This window comes from Saccopteryx leptura, chromosome 3, assembly GCF_036850995.1.
Source record: "Saccopteryx leptura isolate mSacLep1 chromosome 3, mSacLep1_pri_phased_curated, whole genome shotgun sequence".
Classification (NCBI taxonomy): domain Eukaryota; kingdom Metazoa; phylum Chordata; class Mammalia; order Chiroptera; family Emballonuridae; genus Saccopteryx; species Saccopteryx leptura.
The window spans coordinates 162631753-162655927 of record NC_089505.1 but is presented as its reverse complement, the minus strand read 5'-3'; the positions used below and the strand labels follow the sequence as shown (position 1 = coordinate 162655927).

Sequence of the window (24175 nt, the reverse complement as noted above, 5' to 3'; positions counted from 1 at the left end):
GGGCACCTTTCCTCAGGGCACCTCTGCAGGCAACGCAAGAGCTGCTGGGGACACCCTACCCCTTAGAACTAGCCACTAAACATCTCGAGACTACTATTAAATGAATTCCAAACCCTTCTCCAAACATATGGAAAGGCAGAGACTGTAGAGGAGTGTAAGAGCAAAACAAAATAAACAAATCATACAGCAGACCACAGGAGTCTGAAAGCTCACCAGGAAATGGCTGCTTCACCCACTGAACATGACTATAAAAGAGCACTAGGTCCCTAACAACTAATAGAACTTCAAAATATGTACAGGTATGGTTTGCAAATGCTATTTCCTTCAAAAGCTATAAACTTGGTAAGAGAACAAGACGGTTAGTCCACATTCTTTAACATGCTTTTCATCAATACACAGGGCTTTCCTACTGAGAAAAAAGAATAAATGAAATAGCTGAAGAATCAAACAAATATTTATATATAAATACAAAAGATTCACTGTGATACAGGAGAAGTGTAATGAAGTGCTGTTAAAAGAATATTCTGACCTTACAAAAAGGACTCCGTTAGAAATATTGCTTTGTACCACTGCCAAAAATGGCATGGTTAAGTAATCTGAAGAATACCTTATTGGCTCAGAGCTAAATAAATATACACACCACCTCCCTCAACCTCTAAAATTTAAGGTGTACTTGGTATCAAATTTTAAAAACCCTAAAATTTTCCAAAATACAAGAGAAAAAGCAGTGTTTAAACCCAAACTCCATCAAATATTGTTTCTTTTAAGTTTTTATTATTTAAATACACCATACTAGAGCAAATGTCTCTGAAAATATCACAAATAAAAGATTTTTTTCTTCATTCAGCAAATTAGAAGAAGGGGAAAGTTTCTACACAGTAGCTGCTATGAGCTTGATTTTTTTTCCAAATTTTCCTTTTGTTCTTTTTCTTCGCTGTGGGAGTAGCAACATTAGGACGAAAACACTTACATGCATACATACATTGTATTTTACAGAGATACAATAAAAGTATTTGTGATAGAATATCACAAAAGCCACATCTCTTTATCTCATGTTCAGTTTTGATTGAAACACATTTCCTTACAACACTTAAATATACAAAGAGCAAATAGAATGTTGTTAAGGTAAAACACAGGGTACAAACTCTGGCCAGTGCCCTGCTAATTGTTAATGAGGGTAGAAAGCAGATTTGAATGCTTCTTTTAATTAGTTTCATTAGTCATTTCCCTCCTCCCAAGCTCCCTCCCCCCACCCCCAAGATGTCCTCCGGTGGATCTTTTTTCATTTTCTCTACAGTCTCCCATTAGCCCAGGTTCATGGAGTCCTTAATGTTCATATTCAGTCATTTTAATACAACAATAAATGCAGGAAGGGCAATCAAGACTAAAGAAGGTGCAATGGCATGGAGCTGGCTGGCACTGGTGCTAGCTACAAAGGTGACTTGTCTACTGAAGACACATGGGATCCACCTGTGATGAACAAAATCTGAGATGAAGGCACGCATTCTGCATTACTCTGACCTTTTAGCAGACCTGCAAGAAATAAAAACGGGCATCTTAGCTAAAATGCTAAATTTGAGAGATATCAAACTCAAACATGACTGCTTTCGTCTTCTCTACATTCACTAATCTTCTTTTATTAGATTACTTTCCAACTGTGACTTGATAGAGACTTTCTACACTACTTACTCTGGCAGTGAAGAACTAAAGCATAACATTTTCTGCAGTTTTACTAGCAGAGAAAATGAGACAATAAATGGACTTTCAGAAAGTTTCTGGTGTTGAATTGTACAATGAGTTGCTTAACTCTATGTTAAAAGTACGTTTCTTTCTGTAAGGAATAAATGATAACATCTCACCTAGTAGTCACATTTCAAAGGTACATTCAGAGACATGTCCCTCCCCAGGAAGTTTTGGGTTAATATGCTCAACTGTGTAACCCTTGGCAAGTTACATAACCTGTCTGTGCCTCAGTTTCCTCATCTTTAAAGTCATAAGGATTTCATAATACATATGAAGCACTTTCAACAGTGCCTGGCACTTAATAAAGCTAAGCAAATATTGGCAGATTGGCAGTTATGACTATTGATATTCCTACATGTCACCTATTCATCTACGTCGCCCCCTTAACATATAGGTGTGTTACATACATGAGTAGCTGCGTGCATGTGTGTCTATATGTACATACACATATATATTCAGATACTACTTTTCATCTGCTGTCACTTTACATAAATATTCTGAATATATAAATCAAACATATACGTTACTGACTTATGATCAATTAAAAAACGTAGTTTAATGAAAGTCTAATTTTAATGTCTAAGACATGATAATCCACACAGTCGTCAAATACAATCTATTTGCAATTACCAAAATGAAATAATATATATTAGACTTTCATGGTTTTTAAATGACATTTTGAGCTTCCCAGGAAGTTCTCTTTTTACCCTTTCCCTAACTTACTAAAAGCCTGAAGTCTATTAGGAACTGCAACCCCCCACTTCCAAGCTAATTAAAGTGGTGGAGGCTTAATTCCCCAGAGTAGAAGCTCAGTGTGAGAAAGGTAATTTGTCTGTCCAGAACAAAGATGCGGTAGCAGCCAGCGAGCATATTTAATAAATGAGCATCAAATGTCCTCTACGATGGACACACACACACACACACAATACCAATTATGTAACTACAGGGGAATTGCAAAGTGATATGTAAACTAGGACAGTCGCTAATTTTCCTCCAACTAAAGAGGTGTGATGATCTCTTATTTTACTAAAAAGCTGTTAATTCTAGGTGGAAACATTACTCTTGAGTGGAAGAAAAAACTCCACAGCAAGTAAAAATTTACAAAAAGAAAAAAAAAATTAGCAACAATTCCTGATTAAGGATTTACATACCTCTCTAGAAGGTAATATTCTCCTAAAGATAGCCAAGCCTTCTTTAAATGATATAGGCTATAACATTTTGTAGGTCCTTCAACACCAGTGATCTGAGATTTGTCAAGAGACTATCTGATTTAAAAGCTTAAAATTATTTTTTCTCATAATATACAAAAGCCAATGATGCAGAAAAAAAATAAACTACCCATAGCAGACAACTAGAAAAGATTTCAGGAGGAGAATAAAAGTTTAAAGGGTCCAGATGATGGGGGGGGGGGGGGTTCTATGCCCTTCCATACAATTAGCTGCCTTTAAAGAAGGGATATACAAATAAACAACTCATTACTTTTAAGCCAGAAGATACTGGGGTATATTTATTATGCATCATGCACTAAAAACATAATTGGTTCTGCGTATAGAAGGAAAGCAGCCAAAATTAATGTCCAATTTTCCCTACCAGAAATATGGAGAACTAGAGAAAAGAAAATAATAAAATGAAGCTATTTGTCATTTCTCCCCATCTCATCTCTTCCAGAAAAGAAATGCCAGGGGCTTTTGGGAAACTAATTGTAAAGCAGTCTCCTGATCCAAGAAGCAGTTTATGTTCCACCAGGAAGTGTTTTCATTACCTCTTCCCCCTTGCCCTCTCATGAATATCTCTCTGGACCACGTTCAGCTTGCCCAAAACCTTTATTTACAAAACTACCTTGTGAACTGACTGTGTTCGTGGTGAGCTGAGCACTGAGGGCAAAAATGTGAGACATTTATACCAAAAGGGAAATGTTCTTAATTAACATCACCCCCAAAACACAGCTTCTCACCAACATCTAACAAGAACATATCCTTAAGTTGTATTTCCTTACGCCTTTTAAGAGCTATTAATATTTGAAGGCCACCTGTCTTTTTTGGCCTCCAACATCAAGAAAATACAGGTTAGGAGATTCTTATTCATTGCCTAGTATATTTTGTATTCCAAAATGAACACCCTACCTCTCACCATCCGGAAAGAGGTGCGGAAAACAGAAGACTTAGATGAAAGGCACAATCCATGCAATCTTGTACACAAGTAAAACCAGATTTTTTTCCCTGTTCCTCCGTTTCCTCCCTAACACCTCTACATTTACATCATCCTGTACTCAGTAAGATGGTCCTTAGATCCTGCCTGTATTTCTTACGTGCCCTCCGCACTCAGTTCCCAGCTAACACAGCCACTGCCTGCGTTCTCAGCACGTCAGTCGGTACACATTTTCCATCTCGCCTCCACTCTCACCAGGCATGTGGGTGAGCGGCAATGATCATTTTTTTAAATACTTTGCTAAGTCGGAAAGAAATGGTATAAAACCAGCATTAAACTTGAAAAGAGAATTTTGGAGAAAATTAAGCTTTTACATCAGAAGAGGTGGAAAGACATCAACGATGCCATTCCCAGCTAATTTTTCTTTGAGCTACCAAGTGCAGGTTGAAGCAAAAGCATGTGTACCATTCTTCGTTTGGAAAATAATATAATAATAAATAGTAATGCAAGAATAAACTCATGCTTCCTGTACTCACAACTGTAAACCCTACTTTTGCCCTGCCCTGGATAACTACAGATGGCTTTGCCTCCAAACTGAATGCCCATCTCAAAATATATGTTATCCATCCATTGTTCTCAACTCTACCCTGTAGATTCACTTCGTTTCAATTCATACCATAAAAATCTGTATGTATTTACATACACTGGCATTGCTTAAAGCAACTTGAAATGCCTTATCAAATGGTGACTGGTTAATTTGCAATAAAAAAATTTTACTTCTGTTTCCAAAACAGTGGTCTATGTAGCTTCCCGTGTTAGTAAATTAAATAAAGTATGCATATCGTGATGTAATTAACATGTCGTTAGTAAAGAAATGAAAAATACATTTAAAAATATCTCATACACTTGACTGAGGGAAAACAATAAATGTGAGCATTAAAATGTTGCACTGTTGTTTTAAATGGTTAAAAGTTTACAAATATTAGTCATTTTCTCCACACAGAGCATTTAAAAAAAAATGCAGTACAGAAGACAAAGAAGCCTGGTATTTTTCCCCCAAACTTTTGAAGCTTGCTAAATTCCTATTTGCAGATAAATGTTGTTTTTTGTGATCCTTACAACAGACATTAATGAAGTCCCTATTGTAAATCCATAAAGAATTACCAAGTGAAGTGTGCACTTTTTGTTTCAATGCAATAACTCAGTGCTGTGTGATTGCCTGGGTTAATGATGAAAAAGTCAAACATACTATCAGAGCTGATGGAAAAATCTATCACCAATCTGAAATTAAAATTCATCTGTGGTCAATAAGATTTAATATCCATGCAAGTGGCGCTGTAAAGAGTAAATGAATCAATGTCATCAATACATAATCAGTATGAAATATGATGTGAATAAAATTATGCACACGAGTCATACATTTCACTCTTTTCTGGGCCAGTGTGGAATGAACAGTCTCTTAACTGAAGGTTGACAGTAATTGTTACAAATTAGGCACAGCAGTTATCAAAATGCACTCACTTGCATAGCTATAGGACTTATTAAGGAGATTAAAATACATCTAAAACAATCCCGTACTGGGGGTGCTGGACAACTGTTGATCACCAATTTTCCCTCTGAAGTGCCTTCTAATAGTATATGATTTGTACGCTTGTATAATTTCCTCATTTCTAAATCTGGTCCAAAAACTTTCCAGCTGGGGATCAAGAATCAAGATACATAATCTATAATGGAGCTATCTGTGGCCCAAAGTGATTGGAAAGAGCCAGAACTTTTCTTTCAAAAGTCTTAAGTTATTCAAATTTTACGGGACTACCAATCAACAAAAATGTTCTTGTCTGGAATTACAGAATGTTTTGTAAAACTGCTTTAAAAATGCTTTTCTAAAGCACCCGGAGTCTGGCCTGCTATTACTAATACAGAAACCACTCTTTCATGACAAAGATGATTCCCTTTCCTACCATAAATGTTCTAATTTTCCTCCCACAATAACCTATTCACATCCACTCTGCTCCTGAATAGCAACATTATCAAAGGGGATAAAAAACCAGTTGTATAGAAGTTTTATGCTTTGTTCAACTTAGAATGTGATAATCCTATGTTCAATATCGGTGAAACCACAAACTAAGTAAGGATTTTTCTTTTTTAACTGGAAGAGAGTCACAATTTAATCAACTCTCCTATATTTCTGACCCCTGTATGTATAAGTAGTCTACATCTCTTGAAAAGAACATGCAAAAATACAAGCACCCAGGAAAATTCCCTTGCTCGGTACAAAAATGTTCAGCCTCCTCCCAACTTGTTCTAATAAAGCTTATTAGTAAGTACTAGGTCTTTACCTTCTGGTCTGACAGTAGTGGATTGCTCTGAAGTGAATTCAAATGGCCATTGATGAGAGCTGTAGGTCTATCATGTTCACAAAATAAACTGCCATTGATGTAGTGAAACCGATCTCCCGGGACCAGGCGATTCCGGCAGGTAGAGCACGTAAAACACTGAAAGGGAAAAGCAAGCCCATTGAAAACAAATACAAATTAAGTCTTTTTTTTTTTGGTCACAAGATCATAAACTGTTTTAAACAAGTTATCTGTCAAGTACAGAACCACTTAGGGTTTAGTGTTTTTCTTCCTTCAACATGATTCCGGAAATTAGTAAGCCAAAACGCAGTAAATTGGATCAGCCCAAAGTGGGAAACATACAAAGACATGTGCTTGTGTGGTGTGGGGGAACTGCGGGGTGGGTGAGTGGGGAGTAATCACTGCCAACCCAGTCTCAATGGAGTCCTTCAGTGCGGCTTGAGAAAACAGTTCCTAAGGAGAGGCAGGATTCTTTTAAAACGAGAAGAGGCACAAATGCTACCTTAAGATGATACACATTGCCTTGGGCCCTCATGACCAGTTCGCTCGCAGGAATCGACTGTCCACAAGCGCTGCAAGCACCGCTATTCCCAAATAACCTGAAACAAAGATGACAGGTGACACCGATGAATAATTCTGAACCAAAGAAAAAGAAAGAAATCCCCTGCCTGGCCTCTGGCTCTCCCTTTGGAATGCATTTAACGGAGACTAAAAGCTTAGGCACTGGTCTCTCACACTTTACCAGTGATTCACATAACCGGGAAAAATCCTTTTCGGGGTCACAACTAACTTCTGCCTACCGCAGAGGAAGAGGATGCCCCAGATTTAATCAAAATATTGACTTACACCTCTAGCAAATACAAAACAATTCTTTCTACACACATTTTATCAGATTACTGGGTTCATCATAAAAAAAAAGATACAATTCATGACTGGAGTTTAAATGCATTGTGTCCTTGAAATTATATGAAGAACTCTTTTGTACTTTAATCATATCTTGAGATATGAGTCATCAAAAGGGTTAAGAGGATTTGATTGTATATCTAAGAAGACATCATGCTCAGTGTATTGAAACTCCCGTAAACCTCCATCAGTGCAGACTTTCCATTAGAAACTCTCTGCTATCCAGGTTGATATATAATGTGTATGGGTTAACCTTTTCAATCATGGTGTCAACACTTAAGATTTGCCTCTGCTCATCTCTTTCATCCTAACCTTCTCTCTCTCTTGATAATGAAATGCTTGCTCCAACTTCCCTCTATCTGCTCCTGAGTCCACAATTTAGATTACTTCATCTCTGCTAGCAACAAACTGAATGAAATTTCGATTTGAGCAGAAAGTAATTTACCGGGATCTGGACCCATTTGTCATCATATCTCTCTGGGTGTTTGCTGTATCACTGCAGTTTTCCTATGCAATCAAATGAGACCACAACATCTGCCATGGGGGGAGGAGGGGGAGAAGGAGAAGGCTGCAGAGGAGGGGAAAGCTCAAGGAAGTGTGGTGCACTGAAGAAAAATATATACATAATTCCTTATAGCCTTCTACAGGCGCAACAAAATATTTTAATGAATACCGAACTTTGGCTTTTATGGAATCTGTAGACTCAAGCTGGGAAGCTTTATTTGCTTTTGGGCTTCCCTCTTTAATAGCCACAAATATTTATTAAACAGACCAGAATGATTTCACATTGAAAGGTGATATCAGAACAAGCAGAGTCAGAGAGGCACTTTCACCAGAGAAAAACAAAATAATAGGACTTACAAATTAACATATTGGTGTTGTAATAAATATTAATATTTGCATTTCCTCCTTGTCCAAATAAAGTCACAAAACGCAGTTTGTGTCAAACTAGGAGATATGTTCCTATAGAACACCCCGTAATCTGAATGATTGCGGCATGCCTCTATATAAAAATAATTGCTTTGAGTTTTCAGAATCTGGTCTTGCAGAAGAGGCTTGTCATGTTCAAACTACTAATTTGCTGTCGCCACTTTATTGAAAATAGCCTGTAAGTTGTTATTAAATGTATCGACTGAACGACAGGGAGAGTAGTAAAACTGCCCCTTAAGATGGCTTTTAATAGGAAGCCTGAGAAACAAATTTTGCAGCAGCATCGATTTGAAGAGTTCAATCAAAACTCCATTTCAAAACTAATTAGTCTGAGATCCACGACACATTGACACGTTCTTGCAGCATCAGAACAGTTACAGAGAGAAAGCTGAAATAATACACTGTCAGGACCTCCAGCCGTAGGACCACACGCGTAGGAGCTTGGGGGCTGCTGGTCTGCCATCTCCTAATGCTGGACCACTTCAGGAGCGCTGATGAGGACCTCCTGGTGCCTTACCTGCAGCATCAGGCAAGCCTGAGTTGTCAGTTGATGCTGCAGGGGGGATTCTCAGAAAAGCAGAGTGGCCAGAAAATCAGCATGGGCATGGGGATAGAGTTTACAGTCAACAGCAGGGTTATTGCAGTCCCCAAGAGGGGTACCAAATTCAAATAATTCAGGTAAAAATAAAGTTAAAAACCTGTCAATGTGGTCAAATACATGCCAAGGATAAAGTAGTGTGTGTAGATAATAAAGGTGGGAAACAGAATCTTACCAGAGCTAAGAACCAAATATCTTCTTACAGCAATCCAGAAGTATTTTAATGGATAGGAGTCTATAATTATGGTTGCTATTACCAACAGGTACAGAGTGACACTCCATCTCAAAAATACCCTTTCACAGTATCGATCTGATTACCCAACCTAAAGTGTTCGTTTATTTAACAATTCACCCCAAGTAAAGTCAGTTGTATGTCCTCAACATCTAAGTGTATTTTAATAATCAGGGTAGTCATATGTAATTCAAAAGCTTTTCATACACCTGATTTTCTCCAAAACCACTTTCATAACCTTTCAGGAAACATTCACCCATAAAATCATAGGATTCCTAGTGTTAAAAATTACAGTTACAGAGTTTGAAAATAACCAAAACCATCCCAGGATCGATGTGCTACTGAACATCATTAATGGAGTTAAGGTCTTTCCGTGTCTACAGCTTTAAGGCCGCCTCAGAGCTGAATAACTTACATGTCTATACACATTTTAATCTCCTTTTACCAGAGAGGAAGGCTACCATTAGAATTCCACCTTTTTTCTGAAAAGTTGTTTCTTTATTTCTTTTTTTTTTTTTCTTTTAACAACGTTTCAGTGCACTAGAGAGTTAATTATCTAACCAGGGGGACTGTCCAGGACAGTGTTTGATTTAAAAGGCTGGAGGCTTTAGGTGCTCAATTAAGTAGCTATCGGTCTCAGACTGGACTATAATGGGCTCTTTTCTCTTTAACTCAAGCAACGGGGAGATATACCCCAGGTCAGGCTAATTAAAGCCAGGGGAGTCTTTAATTGTGATGACAGAATCGGTTTCAGTTTCCTTTCTTTGGGTCCTCAGTCCAAGAAGGTCGTTAATATTTCAGCATTTGGGCAATGCAATCAATCACAAACATCAAGAGGTTCCTTATATGGGAAAAAGGGAAAAAGGATGGAAGAAATCCCACCAAACCTCTGCACTTTCAAGGTGCTTGGCTCTTACATGAAGAGCACAATGTAGTGTTAGTACTGCTTACCGGCTCAGCTTCAACTCTTTTTGCTGACAAAAGAGATGGAGAGCAAGCCGTATTTTTAGTTTAGCAGTAAGGGTTAGCATCTTTCCATAACTTCAATGACCAATAGGTGGGCTTATTTTCTACTGTGTTAGTACTTCAAGCAAAATACAGGCAATATAGAGCACTACCCGGCTGTGTTTTCTAAACTGCTTTCGGGCAAAGAGAGGTGTGTTTCTAAGAGTGTGGCTGAAAGGTATACATTTGTACCTGCAAGTAAATATCAGCAACCTATCTGAGGAGAAAAATGCACATCCACAGCTACTGATCCAGAAGCAATTGGTTTTCCAGCAGGTTCCTATATTTAATCTAAATTCTGCACCAGTTATATTAAATGTAACAAAGAAATGCAACCTAGAAATTATGCCTGGAGCCAAGTCCATTAAAGGTACTTTAGAATAACTAGAGACCAAGCACCTTAAAAGCACCAGAAGCTATTGATACTTAAGAGGGGGGCTGTGAATAATCACAACTGCTGCATTAGAAAGGGGAGGGAGAGAAGAAAAAAAATCAGCCAAATTACGCTTGGTTAATTCAGAGTAACAGATCTGCCCCCAAGTGAATTGGAGGCCTTGAATTAATTCTGTTATGACAAATCAAGATAAACGTTCCCCCTAAATTGCATGCGATTTAATTAATTTTTGAGATCCTGGGTTTTTTTTTCCTCCTAGCTAATAGTTCACATGCTCCTGTGCTGTCATTGTGCTTGAGTGGGCAGACTTCAAAGTGATATTAAATAACCAACTATTAGATTTACCTAGCACGTCCTATTGGAAAAGTGCCATTTAATTACCTAGCCTGTTCAATTAAAGGGACAGCATTCTCTGAATATAGCAGCTTGCTGTTGATTACCAGGGAAATGAACTCGCTGTCTGGCGGCGCCTCGGTTCCTAACGCTACCCCCTCCCCAAACACACCCTCCACCACCACCAACCACCACCAATCCCCCCGCTCCCGCCCTGGGCCCCCACCTCCTGCGGCCAGCACACTGCGGCTGTGGACGCCACGTGAACCGCCTGAGGAGTGGGGAAAGAAAGCGCGACTCGCTCGCCCAGCTCCCGCCCTGCGCTCGCCCCCTCGCGGGCCCGAGGCCGCTGGCCGGCTGGGCGCCTTGGCAGAGGTCTCGGGCTAGCTAGAAAAGGCTCACTGAGGACCACCACCGGCGCTTCTGGCTCGTTTCCTCGCCCTCCCAGGACCTGGAGCTCCACCCGTCATCACTGAACTTCCTCTTCTTGCTGCACTTTCGGAGCCACTCTTCGGGCCCGAGGTGAGGTGGAGGAAGAAGGGTTTGAAGACTGAGAAACGGAGTTTCTGAAGCTACTTAGTGGCTCTTGGATTGAGCTGGGGGGTCGGGAGGAAGGGGACAGTTCCAAGGTTCCCCGACTTTCGTAAGGTGGGGAGAGTACAGTCATTGGCCCCTTTAAGATTCACCCTCCCCCTCCTCCCCACCCCCACCCCCTGCCTTTCCCTCCCTCTCTTAGAGGCCAATTTTGTTAATTAAATGTTTTGTTTGCGACGCAGCTCTCATTCATTGCGGACACGTCATTCGGAGCAGATCTAAGCCAGAGACCAGATCTCATTAGATAAAGCCCATCAGAACCAAGAAAATGGAGGAGCCACTAATTAAAGCTTTTAATTGTGCGCATTCGCTGCAGCAAGGCAGCAGCTTTATCTGAAATCTTGGAGGAGGCAGAAGCCCAGCTCTGCCCAATCGACAGTTGGTCGCCCAGAGGAGAGAGGACTGGGGAAAAGCAGTGCCCAGTACCCCCCCCCAAACACAAACACACACACACAAACACACACACACACACTTCCAGCTCTCCCGCAGCGTTTTACCCAATTGTTGGTTGTTTTCAAAAAACCACAACCTCAAAGTCAGACAGTTTAAAAGCCCTTAATAAATGGCTCTGTGGTCCCAGCCAGGCCTTAGAGCTGTAAGATCCCCTTCACCTGGCAGCGTGGCCAGAGAGCAGTTACTCTGCTTTTCAGTATACCTCCATGTAGACTTGAAAACTCCAACAAGTGTCCTGCCGGGTGATCAGGGAGGGGTGGTGCCCTCAGAGGGAAAGGACCATGCTGCCCTCCCCACCTTTCCACCCTATTGGCCTCTTGGTGGATTGAGGGAGGAAATACTGAAGAAAGACTTCTGAGATTCATTAAATGGGGGGTTGGGAGCATCAGCTGCTGATGAGCCCTGAGCAGTCTGAGGCCATCAATTTGGTAGTGAGCAAGAACTCGTCCCTCCTGACGATCTAAAGTTCTCATGATAGCATCTAGTTCAACAGCAAACCTGGCTCCAGTTTTCAAATTCAGAGGCAAAAAGAAAGGAATGAAAATAAGGACCCAATTATTTAAGGCTCAGCTTGCACACATCTTCCACTGCTCCATTAAGCCACAGAGAAAACACCAAATGGGTACTTATATTTGGCCTCAAGTATAGGGAAAGGAATGGAGAGTCCCAGGAACCCACTTGCCTAAACTTGTCCTAAGGGAATGCAAGTGGACCCATCTTCTTTTTAATTAGTGGTAATAAGAGTGAAGGTTTTTTGAAGGCACTTGGAGAAGAGATGAATCTGTACCATTCACCATGTCTGAACAGCACTGTCAATTTTTCCACTTCAAATCACCCTCCTTTCTTACCAGTTTTGCTCTCTATTTAATTGCAATACTGTCAAAGCTCATGGCCCTGCTTGGAAAGAGTACCAGAAAGTATTACACTCATGCTCCTGCTGGTTTTCCAACATTTACTTCTAAAAGAACACTTAGGGAAATTAATGCTGCCATCTTAATTTAAAAATAAAAGCCTTCCCCCTCTTATATTTTACTTGGCTGATTGAGGAGGCCAGCAGAGTGGATGGACACAGGTTGCTTTACTGAAATAACCAAATGTTATTTTTATCCCATCATTTTACACTGATGATATCACTGGGGTAAACATACATATACTCAGCTCTGAATCACACTGGAATCTTTTGCAGTTTTAGGTGCAGAGTGAAGGAATCACAACAGAGCTAAACTTTAAACAAAATACCTGGTTTACTGATTCACCACCTTCAAAAAAATAACAAAATTTTCTACTAACCATTACTAACTATTATAAAGAAAACGATTTAGAGCAGAAATTTAACTAGAATGCAACCCTTTTTAAAAGTGAATGGTTCTTGAGCACTTTTCTAGTATCAACAGTGTGCGTGTGTATTTTTGTTTTAATTACTGAATGTTGAAACAGAACACCTTCTAGAAGCATTCATGTGCATCAGTCTATCAAACCATTTACTCAAATTAAATGTGTAATCCTTCAAATGCCTCCTTTCAAATTAATGAGTTTAAGTAGCTTGAGTTCACCTGAAAAGATCCTATAGGCACCTGACCTCCTGAATTCTTTCCATTAATTGCACTGAAACTTGTTGGAAAAGACTGATTACACCAACATAAGAATGTTCCCATACATTGCTTTAAAATGCAAGATTAGTATGTTCTATAGTCCCTTTTCCTAAATCTCTTTTGGGAACCAAGGATAATGACACAAACAACAATAACAAACCCAAAATCCCTCAGACATTCCTCAATAGAAAAAACTGCAGATTCTACATCACAAACCACACTAACACTGAACAGCAAAATTACCGTTATTTGTTTGGGTTTTCAGTTTTTTTGGTTATAAGAATTGTAAGCCTTTAAACTGATGGGTAATTAGCATTTTTCACAAGGAGACAACACAAAGAATGAGTCACACTTTTAAACTGAAAAAAACTTTAAAGGTGCTTATGTAAATATAATACTTAGACATGACAATAGGCAAATCATTTCTCACTACGTTTTTAAGTCAACCTTCTGTCTCCAAATTTCTATGCAGGTCTCTACCTTCCTTTAAAAAAGCAGCTTAACTCTCACTTGAAATGTTTAAGTAGAGGGTCCAGTAGGGGCTGACCACTTAAAATTTTGGTCACCAGAGTGCCCAACCTTTGCACACCTAGCGGCCCTAGTCCCACCGGATGGGCAGTTTTTACTTTGTATGGCATTTGCCAATAATTTGTCACTAAAAATTACACGATTAACACGTTTCTTGAATCCCTTTAATCCAGCCAGCCATAAGTTTTTGAGGTGAAGACTACATACAATATATTCTCACAGGAGTCCTGCTCCTTTCCGTAAAACCTTGGTAACCTTTGGCCTTGCCATTGGTCTGCTTGCCCAACTTGGGAATGGCAGCGAAGTCTTACCTAATGTAGTCATTTCTGCAAAGAATCATGCCGCTCTTGGTGTAACAGGACGTGCCGATGTCACCCAACTGTGCCTGGCAGCAGGAGCACTTGAGGCACCGGCTGTGCCAATAGCTGTCCATGGCATAGAGCAGAAAGCGGTCCGCAATCTTGCCCCCGCAGCCTGCGCACCGCTTCCAGGAGAGGGAGCTGGCCGTCACCGGGGGCGGCTGCGAGCTGCTGCCCGGATTCACCATGGTCTGCAGAGGGCGGGAAGCGGAAAGGGAGAGAAAAGACAAAACATGGGCGATGGGAAAGTTAGTAAGGATCGCGTGACTTAGCGAACCAGTTCCCCCCAGATCTGTTGGAGGGAAGCAGCAGGGTAAAGGCGGGAAGAAGGGTGAGGGGGAGAGGGAAGGAGGGAGGCTCGTCGGCAGCGGCCGCCTGTTTACTTTTCTCAAGCTTTGTTCTGGGGCCACGAGCTCCTCTCAACTTTCCAGCGCTCGCCGCCGCTGACAATTTCAGCTTGGGTACTGTCAAAACTCCGAGAACGAGGCTCTGCGGCGCGCTCCACCCCTCGCGGCGCCTTCTCCCAGCCCCCGCCCCCGCCCCCCCGCCTCTCCCCGGCTCCTCAGCCGCCCGCCTCCAGCAAATGAGGGTCAAACCCACCCACCGCCGCGCCCAGCCCCTCCCCAGCCCCGGCCGAGCCCCGAGTGCGAGCTGAGGGGAGTCAAGAGGCGGCCCCTGCCGGAGCCACGTTCCCTCCGGAGCTCTGCCCTGGGAAGAGCAAGCTGCAGTTCACAAGTTGGAAATAGTTCGGTTTTCTGAAAAGCAAGGAGGGAGGAACCGGTAGAGGGGAGATGGAGAGCGTGGTGGTGGGAGGGGAGGCGCAGGGACCCGAGGAGGGGTGCGGTGTGTAAAGTTGCGAAACTGGTTTTTCGTATTTTAAACAGCACCTTTCACATGCCATTGTGGTGACCGCCATCTCCCATTATTGTTCCAAATCTCATTTCATTTTGAAGATCAATGAGTGTTTTCTCTGGGTTTTTAGGACACAGGCAAGAATAATAGATCATTGAACTTTAGGATGCCTGTTAACTTCCTACACAAACACTCTCCACTTTGGTCTCCCTAATCTGCCCTTGATCAGCAATTTAAATGCTAAAGCTTTGTTCCTCCAAAGGGGGGGTGGAGAGAGGAGTTTATAGATAATATGCGAGAAGTCACTATTAAAGGATGCACAAGTTAAACTCGAGTCATTCCTGCTGTCACCAAAAATGCTTTTAAAAATTCTCCAATCTTTCCTAATGAATGTCACGAGAGAAGCAACTGGAGTATAATATAGGAATCAATTTATAAAGCTTAGCCTAAACCGATTAATTTGTTGCCTCCAATCCGGAGTCCAATAAAGTCCTAGTGTTCCTCCAGTCACTTATTCTATAAAAAGATCAAGTTATTTACTGCCAATTAAGCAGCCTGTTTTGTCTTTGTCCTCTGAAAGCCGAGAGTGTGGGCTCCCCCCGAGGCTCCCAGTTATCTGCTGAAGACATTCAGCTGATACCTCAGAAGGGAGAGGGCGAACTTTGCCTGTCCCCGGCCCAACTTGGCTGCAAAAAAAAAAAAAAAAAAAAAAAAAAAGACGGGAAGGGAACGAAACAAGGACTCGGGTTCCGTAAATAGGCCGATTTTAAACACATTTCCTCCGAAAGAGTCCCGGAACGTGTGTCCAGAGACCGCACAATAAACCAGAATAAGAACTGCACCAATTAAGCTGTAACAAAACCCTGAGACTTTGGAAACAAGACCACTCTAAAACCCATTAGCATTGCATTTATCCGAATGCATCATACCTTTATGTAAATTGATTTATCTGATGCATTTACTCGAGGAATTGCTTTTTGTTACAATTTCAGCCCTAACCCAAATGAATCTGCATTTCCTGCCCTAGGTCTTTAAACTGTTTCCCCCAACGTTTTAATCGCTCCGAATTCCTTTTTAACAGGGGAGAGAGAGGGAGGAGATTCCAAGATCTTCCCCACCCCCATCTTTGGTGAGAGGTAAATATATATGTATATTTTTTTGAAAAGGAAACATTACACTGAGAAAAGCATCCAGTAACCCCATTAGCTAAAGCTCTTAAGGACAAGCAATACCTTAATGCTGATTAAATCTAAAAGAGATGAATCAAGAGGACTGACCAGAAACTGACTCCCCTGATAACTAAGGACGGGCCCTCATCAAGTTTCATTTAGAGTTGGAAAAAAAAAAAAAAAAAGAAAGCTTTTAAGTTAAATAGGCTTATACTCTAGTAATTACATAGCCAAGCAATTTAGGTCCTGGGATAGTCAGTGAAATAGAAAGCAGAACTGGCAGCTAGAGGCAAAATCTGCCCCCCTTTAACAACGTCTCTGGTGTTTTTTAATGGAGACCAAGGGAGGGACAAACGTAGCGCTGGCAATTTGTAGTACAAAAATGGATGCTTAATTCATGTCTTGATTTTAATTAGGTGATTCGCCGGATTTCTCCTGGATTGGAACAAAAGACTTACAAACCAAGAGGAATTTTTTAAAAGACTCAGCAACACCGAATCCTGCTCACTTAGGTCCTTTCTGCCACTGTTTCAAAAATAATGTTTACTAGAAGAAGGGGGTGGGGGGTCGTGACTATTTCCCCCACACTACTTCTCATACTCAAACCTTCCTTTCAGCACCCCCTGCCTTTCCCTTAGGAACTGAAAATCTCCCCACCCCACCCCCCTCCAAGGTCCTCACCAGCCCGGTCTCCCAGAACCCTTTTGTAAGCAGGAACCGCTACAAAGCTGGAGGTCGGGGGCTGCCCTCCGTGCTAGCTCGCAGGCCGGCCTCGGTAGTTTCAGACTCGCGTATTATCCAAGCCAACGTATTGTTTACTTGCAATTCGGGACAGGCAAGGGAAGGGAAACCCAAGAAAACATCCCCGACCCCCATCGTTCCCCTCCTCCCGCCCCCCGCCCGCGGCTCCCCAGAGGTCCCCTTACCTGCTTTTCCCCTATATTGCAATATTGCGAGAGGCGGCGGCGGCGAAATGCGAGCAAAGCCGCTCGGCTTCCAAGGAAGGGGTGCCTTGGCTGGAAGGAGGGGGAGTTCTCGCAGAAGCAGGAAAGGGGAGGTGGGTGCTACGGGCTGCTTTCTTTTTTTATTTTTAACGGGTTGCTCTGAAGCTGGGTTGGGGGGCCCCGAGTAAGTGGCAGGCGGCAGGGAACAGAAGTGTTCGTCTCTGCCCCGTCCTCTGCCTCGGCTCCGCGCGAGCAGCGGCAGGAGCCCTCGGCCCGCGCGGCGCGGCTTCAGGCGCGGCGCAGCGGCAACTGCTGCAATCGCTGCTGCAAGTTTGGCAATGTGGCTTCACTTTGTAGATTCCCCCGCCCGGCGGCCCCCGCCCCCGCCCGCGCGCCTCCCGCTCCTCCTCCTCCACCGCCTTCCTCCTTTCCGCGCGCTCGCTTGCTCCGGGCTGGCGGCGGAGGCGGCCGCACGACCGAGCTTCCTGCACCTTCGGCCGGGGAGCAGCCGCAGAAACAACAGCTCCGGGAGCGGCGGCGGCGGCGGGTGCGGAGGCCAGGAGACGGGCGGGCCGGGGAGGCAGGAGCTGCGGCCGGCCGGGCCCAGCGCGCGGGAGCCTGCGCCGCTGCCGGGGCTGCTGCCGGGGTTGCTGCTGCCCGGCTCGGAGGCGGCGGCGGCGCTGGCCTCTAGCCGGCTCGCTCGCTCTCTCCGCGGCTCTTACACATGTGTTACTGACAGAGCAAAATCCCAACTACTCCCCGGCTCTGCCGCCGACGTCAGCGACCCTCAGCCACTGGGCGGCCGGATTGTTCAGGCGGAATAATAAAACCTGCCAATCCGGGAAAGGACAAAGGGATGCCTGAAACGAGACTCTGGGGGCGGGGGGAGAGACTGAGGCGGTGGAGCGGGCAGAGGAAGGAGAGGGAAGGCCCTCAATCTAGTGGGGACAAGTGACCGGGGCTCCAGGGACCGCGCCGGGGCTGCCCTGCACTGCCCGGATCGCAAGCGGAGGCGCTGGGGGCCGTACCTGCCTTCTAAGCGCGCGGGAGACCCTGGGGACCCGCACCCGTGCGCCCCTTGGGGATTGACGTCCCCTTAAGCGGAGGCGAAACCCATAGAAAACTTATTTCACATCTTTCTAAGAAATGGGTCTTTTCCTGTTTGGGAAGAAAAGCCTCCCCGAAGTCTTAGGGCGGTGGACTTCACCCACATACGCAAAAATGGTTTTTTTTAAAAAAAAAAAGCAAAAAATTCACGGTGTTGGAGATTTATGAACCTTAGTGGAAGTTTGGTTAACAAGGAAAACCCAGTAAGGGAACCAATAGATCCTACCTGCAGCTTGCTTACCCTCCCTTCTCATTAACCCGAGTATAAACCGAATGCCTAGTAGGCACTTCCTAGATACGTGTCAATCGTTGGTGACAAAAAGATCACAGTCCTTATTTACGAAGTGGAGGATAACTTGCTCCTCTATCCACGCTGCTGTAGAAGATGAGAGGCCGAATTCCTCAGAGCCCTCAAAAGCAATGGAAGTAATTGCAAAATTCGCAATCTCACAGCCGCTGGAGAGTAAGCAAGGTCACTTCCAGTATCAGTCACGTTTTGAGGAATGCTTTTAGGGTGCTAGTCTCTTTACAGGGCCGAAGCTCAGCCTCGATGCTTGACTACCTAGTCATTCAATTCGATCTTCTTTGCCAAATAGGTTTAATAAATCTCTGATCTGAGGCTAATATTAGATCTGATTATTATTATTAAGTTCCAGAGAGATTTTTCTGGTGGAAATTATCATGAAAGTGCAAAGCCCTTCTGCTAAGTATCATTAAGTAAAACCAGCCTTGTGGGACAAGTTTTCATACTGTATTACACTCAGCACTGCTACAATAGATTGAGGAAAGGAACCGGCAGGAGAATCTGGCTAGACAATGCAGATTTTTAAACATCTATAGTTTTTGTGCTTTTGTGGGGATTTCTGTCTTTCAAACCATCAAAACTTAAGACTGCAAAGAAGAAGAAAAGAGAATCGAGCAGAAGACATTTTAAATACCAAGCTGAATACTAATTTCTTTATACTTCTGCCACCTCAAAATTAAATGACAATTTTATTGATTGATATTTAAACTTGAATTTTTATGATCAACTGCACATATGAAAAACATTTTTTTAAAAAAAATCATAGTAATTAAAATGTCCTGTACAGAGAACAGCTGCAGATGGGTGCGATTAAAGAAGGCCAATTTACAAAGATGTAATATTCCTTGAAGGTTGGTAAAGAAAATTAAGTTAAACCAAATGAGAAAAGGAACACCATAAACAAATAACAAATACATTTTAATTCCCTGGTTTAGTTTCAATTTGTTAATAATTTATAATAATCAAAAGGAGATGACACAAGATTTTAGTGGGCTACAATTAAATTATGATTTGTCATAAAAAGTAAACTTCATTCTCCAGACCTAAATTTTATCATCTACAAGTGAGGAGTTTAAACAAAATAGTCTTTTTCCTTTTTTATTTTTTTAATGATTTTCTTAAATAGAACACATAATACATTGTTTGTAATGAACTGTGGTGGTACTTTATGTATTTCCTAAAGTGTGCATGCTAAAATAAAAGGAACCTAAACAGGCACGTGTTCAGATATCACTGATTCCCCAAAGGATCCATGTAGTTTCTATGGAAGGAAAAGAGAGAATGATGGATAAAACTTTGAATATAGAACTCTAGGCTAGAAGGAACTGAGAAGATGGTTTTAGTGTTTTATTCTGTGTTTAGTGAGGTCTTTACATATGTCCCAGTAGATTAGAGTGGGTGGGAGTATATTACCAAAGAGCTTTATTTTCTGATGTTGTGGTTATAGAAATACAAAAGCGATAATGGCTAACAGTCTTCTGAGAGGTAGGGAGTAAATAGCATTCACTGTAATGAAAATTCAGGTGTACTTTAACCACAGCGCCACCACTGGGTAATTTTTATTTCTGCATTCTTTGCATTTTGCAGTTCATCCTCTTCTGAATAGCAAGATTTGTGATCTGAAAGTGAGAGCCTGCTTGAATGAAAAGCAATGTCGATCTTTTATTACCACTAGTGCTAAACTCACAAAAACTGTGTAAACACATATAAGTTCATTATGGATAAGGGATTTCTGTATTTCGGTATTCTTCAAATAACTATAAAACTGTCCAAAGGAATAATCCCAGTATTTAATAAAATTACCTGAATTCAAAATAATAATGTTATATTATGCCTAGCAGTTCATGAAACTCTGATGATATCATACATTCATCATTCAGCCTACTTGCCTACGAGAAATAAAAATGTAGTGCTTTGGAAGAGAAAAACTCAAATTGTTTCTTTCTTGAATCTTCAAAGTAGAAACCATGTTCATCCTAGATTAAGCAGTTGTTCCCCCTAATCACCCCAAACTATATGTCCATACTTTCCCTTCTTCTCATTTAAGTCCTTCAGTCATAATCATGTTTCCATTCTCCAAGTGACAGTTCTCTAAATTCTCCCATGGACAGTCAGACATTTCACACAAACCTCTATGGTCTTCAATACCTTGAGAACAGCCAAACTACTCGATGCTGATATGGCAGCCTCCAAGACAAAGTGCCCCAGCTCTTTCTCAAGAAAAAATACAGTATTTTATTCTTTTAAAGTCAATGCAGAACTGATTTTGAAGGCAGACTTTTTTTAGGAAACAAACAAAAATTTTTTTAAAAGTCTGCCTACCTTTATCTCTGCCATCACAGAGATCCCTTGAAATCTAAAGGTTCAGTCAAGGTGAATCCAGAAAACTTGAGTCTAGGACAACAATTCTAAAATGTTAATGAGTGGAGAGAAGAACGGGCAAAGATAGTTAGCTCAACCAAAGATGTAATGAGAAAACCCCAGGGAAAGGAATGGCAGTTAGGTAGCTGGCAGTTTTGTGCGATGCTGCTGTTGGCTAGGGGGTGGGTGGTCCTGCACAATCAGGAGAGTCAGGACGACTGGCAGCATTTAGGGATAGGGGTTTATAGTAAAATCAACACATCTAAAAAATGGCATTTCAAAGAACCATATCCTCGTTTTAAATATTGCTAATATTACTTTAAATTTACTGACTGCCTTTAGTTAGTATTTCTTTAAATCCTTTACAAATATCTCACTAAATATTTCATGTGATAAAGGGTTAGGTAGTTGCCATATTAGAACATTCTTTTTTTTTTTAAAGCAATACAAATGTCTACAATGGATAATGAGCCAGCAAATTATATTAATCAGTATTTAAGAAGTTCTATCCTAACCTCTCTTTTATAGAGTAATATGAAAACATAGTGAAGTTCATTTTATTGCAATAAAAGAATTAGAAGATCACTGAGGAAAACAAAGCATTACTATTGTTATGATAAGAAATATAATTTAAGATATAGATTTTCTTTTAATTATTCTATTTGATTAGGACATTTGAAACTTTTCCTAGAGGTGATGGGAAAGTTGAAAAAGATGATGGCAAAGAAGGAAATACATTTGTGACAATTATTTTGCTGATGTAGCAAGGCCACATATTATAGCGGCAAGAAATGACTCACTTTCTTCATATATGTTTATTATATGAACAGGACTTTAAAAATATCCCGGATCTGCCTCAGAGCTATCAGTATATCTTGATATATGAATATGTTTCATACTGATGATATCATAGGAAAAATTATTTGACTTACTGATACTACTTACTTCAAGGACTGAATTCTGTCAACAATATTTAAGCACAAATATCAATATATTATTGCAAATAAGTTACACATGAGTATGATAAGTATATATGAGTATATTATATGTTCACTAAGGTCTTCTAAATGATCTAGTAGGTTGACAGGCAGTGCTTATTAAAGTCGAGTTACATTTTATTATGGATAAATTTAATTTTGTAATAGTTACAAAGGAGGGTATGTAGATGACTGGGCCATTTGTATATGTGAGGTGGTTATTACTAAAATATATATTAAAATTATAAATCCAGTAGAAAATAGCAATTCCATTTAACATTAATTACAGTTCCTATCTAGGACGATGGAAATGAACATTTATTGATGGAGAAACTAAAGCATTAAAGCATAATTCATTCCCCCTTATGTCCCCACTAATTGTTCTTGGTAAAAGAAAAGCTAATAATTCAGGAATTTTAAGTGCCCAAAACCACGGCTTCTTTAGTTAGTGTCACTTTTAATTATAGTATTGGTATAATTAAGTGTTTTCTCTATGTAGATCTGTAATAAAATGTAATATATTAAAGTATAATACTGGTCTCTATTTGCTCACCAAAAAAGTTGATGAAAATAAGATAATATTTATTCATCTAATTGTAATGAATGACCCTGGTAGCATTAAAGGAGTTCAATCTATAGCTGTCCATAGACATGAAAAACACACATTTCTGCTCTATACAGTACCATAAATTTTTTCAAATAAAAAGAACCACCAGATATGGATTTTTTTTAAATAATAAAATTGGATAACTCAATTGACTAAAATGTGTTCCCTCTATGCAGAGGTACACATTATAACGTCATCATTTATATTTCTCAACATAAATCAAATTTCATAATAAAATTGTTTTTGATGAATCACCACTTCTTTTCCAGCTTCAAAACATTCTGACAGAGAAAGCAAATTTGTCGATTTCTCTATATGATAAGAAGTCACAGAAATATATTTAAGACTTTTAGTCTAAGATGATAATTTTGGTGGGGGCGAGAAATAGAGTCAAGTGAAGCCATTTTAAAATTTGAGAAAACAACTTAAGAATAAAATAGACTCTCTTGTCAGCATTTTTTCAGAGCCATCTGTTGTGCTCTGACAGTAAATAGGCCAGGAGAAGTCCTTACAGAACAATACTCTGGAAACAATTTCCTTCAAAGAAAGAATGAAAACTTAAACAACACTACCTTTGTACATGTTTGTTCTAATTAGAGGGTTAAAACATTCAAGCATTGTACCCAGATGCCTCTCTCTGTCCTGTGCTTATTGCCTTTCTCCACTGAGATAACATTTAACACTGCATTGAAATTCCTCCTTACTGCTTGTGTCCAGTAGTAAATCCTGGCACATTATTAGAATATCTGCCTGTTATCAGCTCAGTCAGGGAATGAATTATTGACTATAACTCATTGCTGGGAAGACTACATATGACACTCCAGTGAAGTTTTGATCATTTCTAGAAGTTGTGGTAATTTATGGAAGGGGTTTTGATTGATCTTCCACCACCTATTTTGCACCTATCAGTAAATAGGACACATATTGATGGCCTACTTGGGCTACATTAACAATATGAGGAATTCACAACTTAAGCTTTTCTTCCAGTACAATTTCTATTAAAGCAGTGACTCTGTTTCTATTAATTTTCTTCTGTGGGGTTTACCCATGAGAGTGGAGAATCACAGACCTAGACTATTGAATGCATAGTATCATTATTCTAATAACAATTTAAATATATTCCTCATTTGTAGTTGTACCAGCTTTTTGGAAAGAAAGTACGGAAACTAGTAGAACGGATGAGGATGGAGCATAATGTATACCGAAAGATTTTACAGAGTGTCCTCAAATGTTAGGATACAGCCAATAGCATAAAGAGAACTTTCTAAATTAACAGATAATAAGCAAGTTATTTATCATATGAAAGAATGTTTGTAATATATTTGATATAAAATTTATAGATACCATTTAATGTGATATAGCTGTCACTTTAAAGTCCATTTGGCAGAACATTAAATAATAATCCCTAACAATCACAACTTTCTTTTAATTTAGGTTTATTTTTCTCCTGTCTCATTTTTGCTTCATTCTCCAAATTCAATTATTTCTCAGCGTAAACTGTACTAACTAGACAAATATTTCCCTATCTCTTTACTGAGTTTTCATCATTGCAATTTCATTATTATTTTATTGTATTGCTTCCTAGAAAAATAACCCATATTTTCAACTATTAATATATACCATGCAATATAGCAAATAATATAAATAATACTTTAAAGTTTAATGGTTATTTTCTATGTGACATT

General features: G+C 40.5%; 1 protein-coding gene across 3 annotated transcripts; it reads right to left on the bottom strand.

Annotated features, from left to right (window-relative positions):
• Positions 1–752: 752 nt before the first annotated feature.
• LMO4 (LIM domain only 4) lies at positions 753–17762 on the bottom strand. Of its 3 annotated transcripts, none has more exons than XM_066376727.1 (5): positions 17626–17762; positions 14122–14360; positions 6751–6847; positions 6231–6386; positions 753–1533 (listed from the first exon to the last, which is right to left on the bottom strand). In XM_066376727.1, the coding sequence occupies exons 2-5, from the start codon at positions 14355–14357 to the stop codon at positions 1525–1527; spliced, it is 498 nt and encodes a 165-aa protein (XP_066232824.1). In that variant the 5' UTR covers positions 14358–14360; positions 17626–17762; the 3' UTR covers positions 753–1524. The 3 variants fall into 3 exon arrangements, with proteins under 3 accessions (XP_066232824.1, XP_066232822.1, XP_066232823.1); XM_066376725.1 differs by lacking the exon at positions 17626–17762 and adding an exon at positions 17117–17517; XM_066376726.1 differs by lacking the exon at positions 17626–17762 and adding an exon at positions 14553–14687.
• Positions 17763–24175: the final 6413 nt, after the last annotated feature.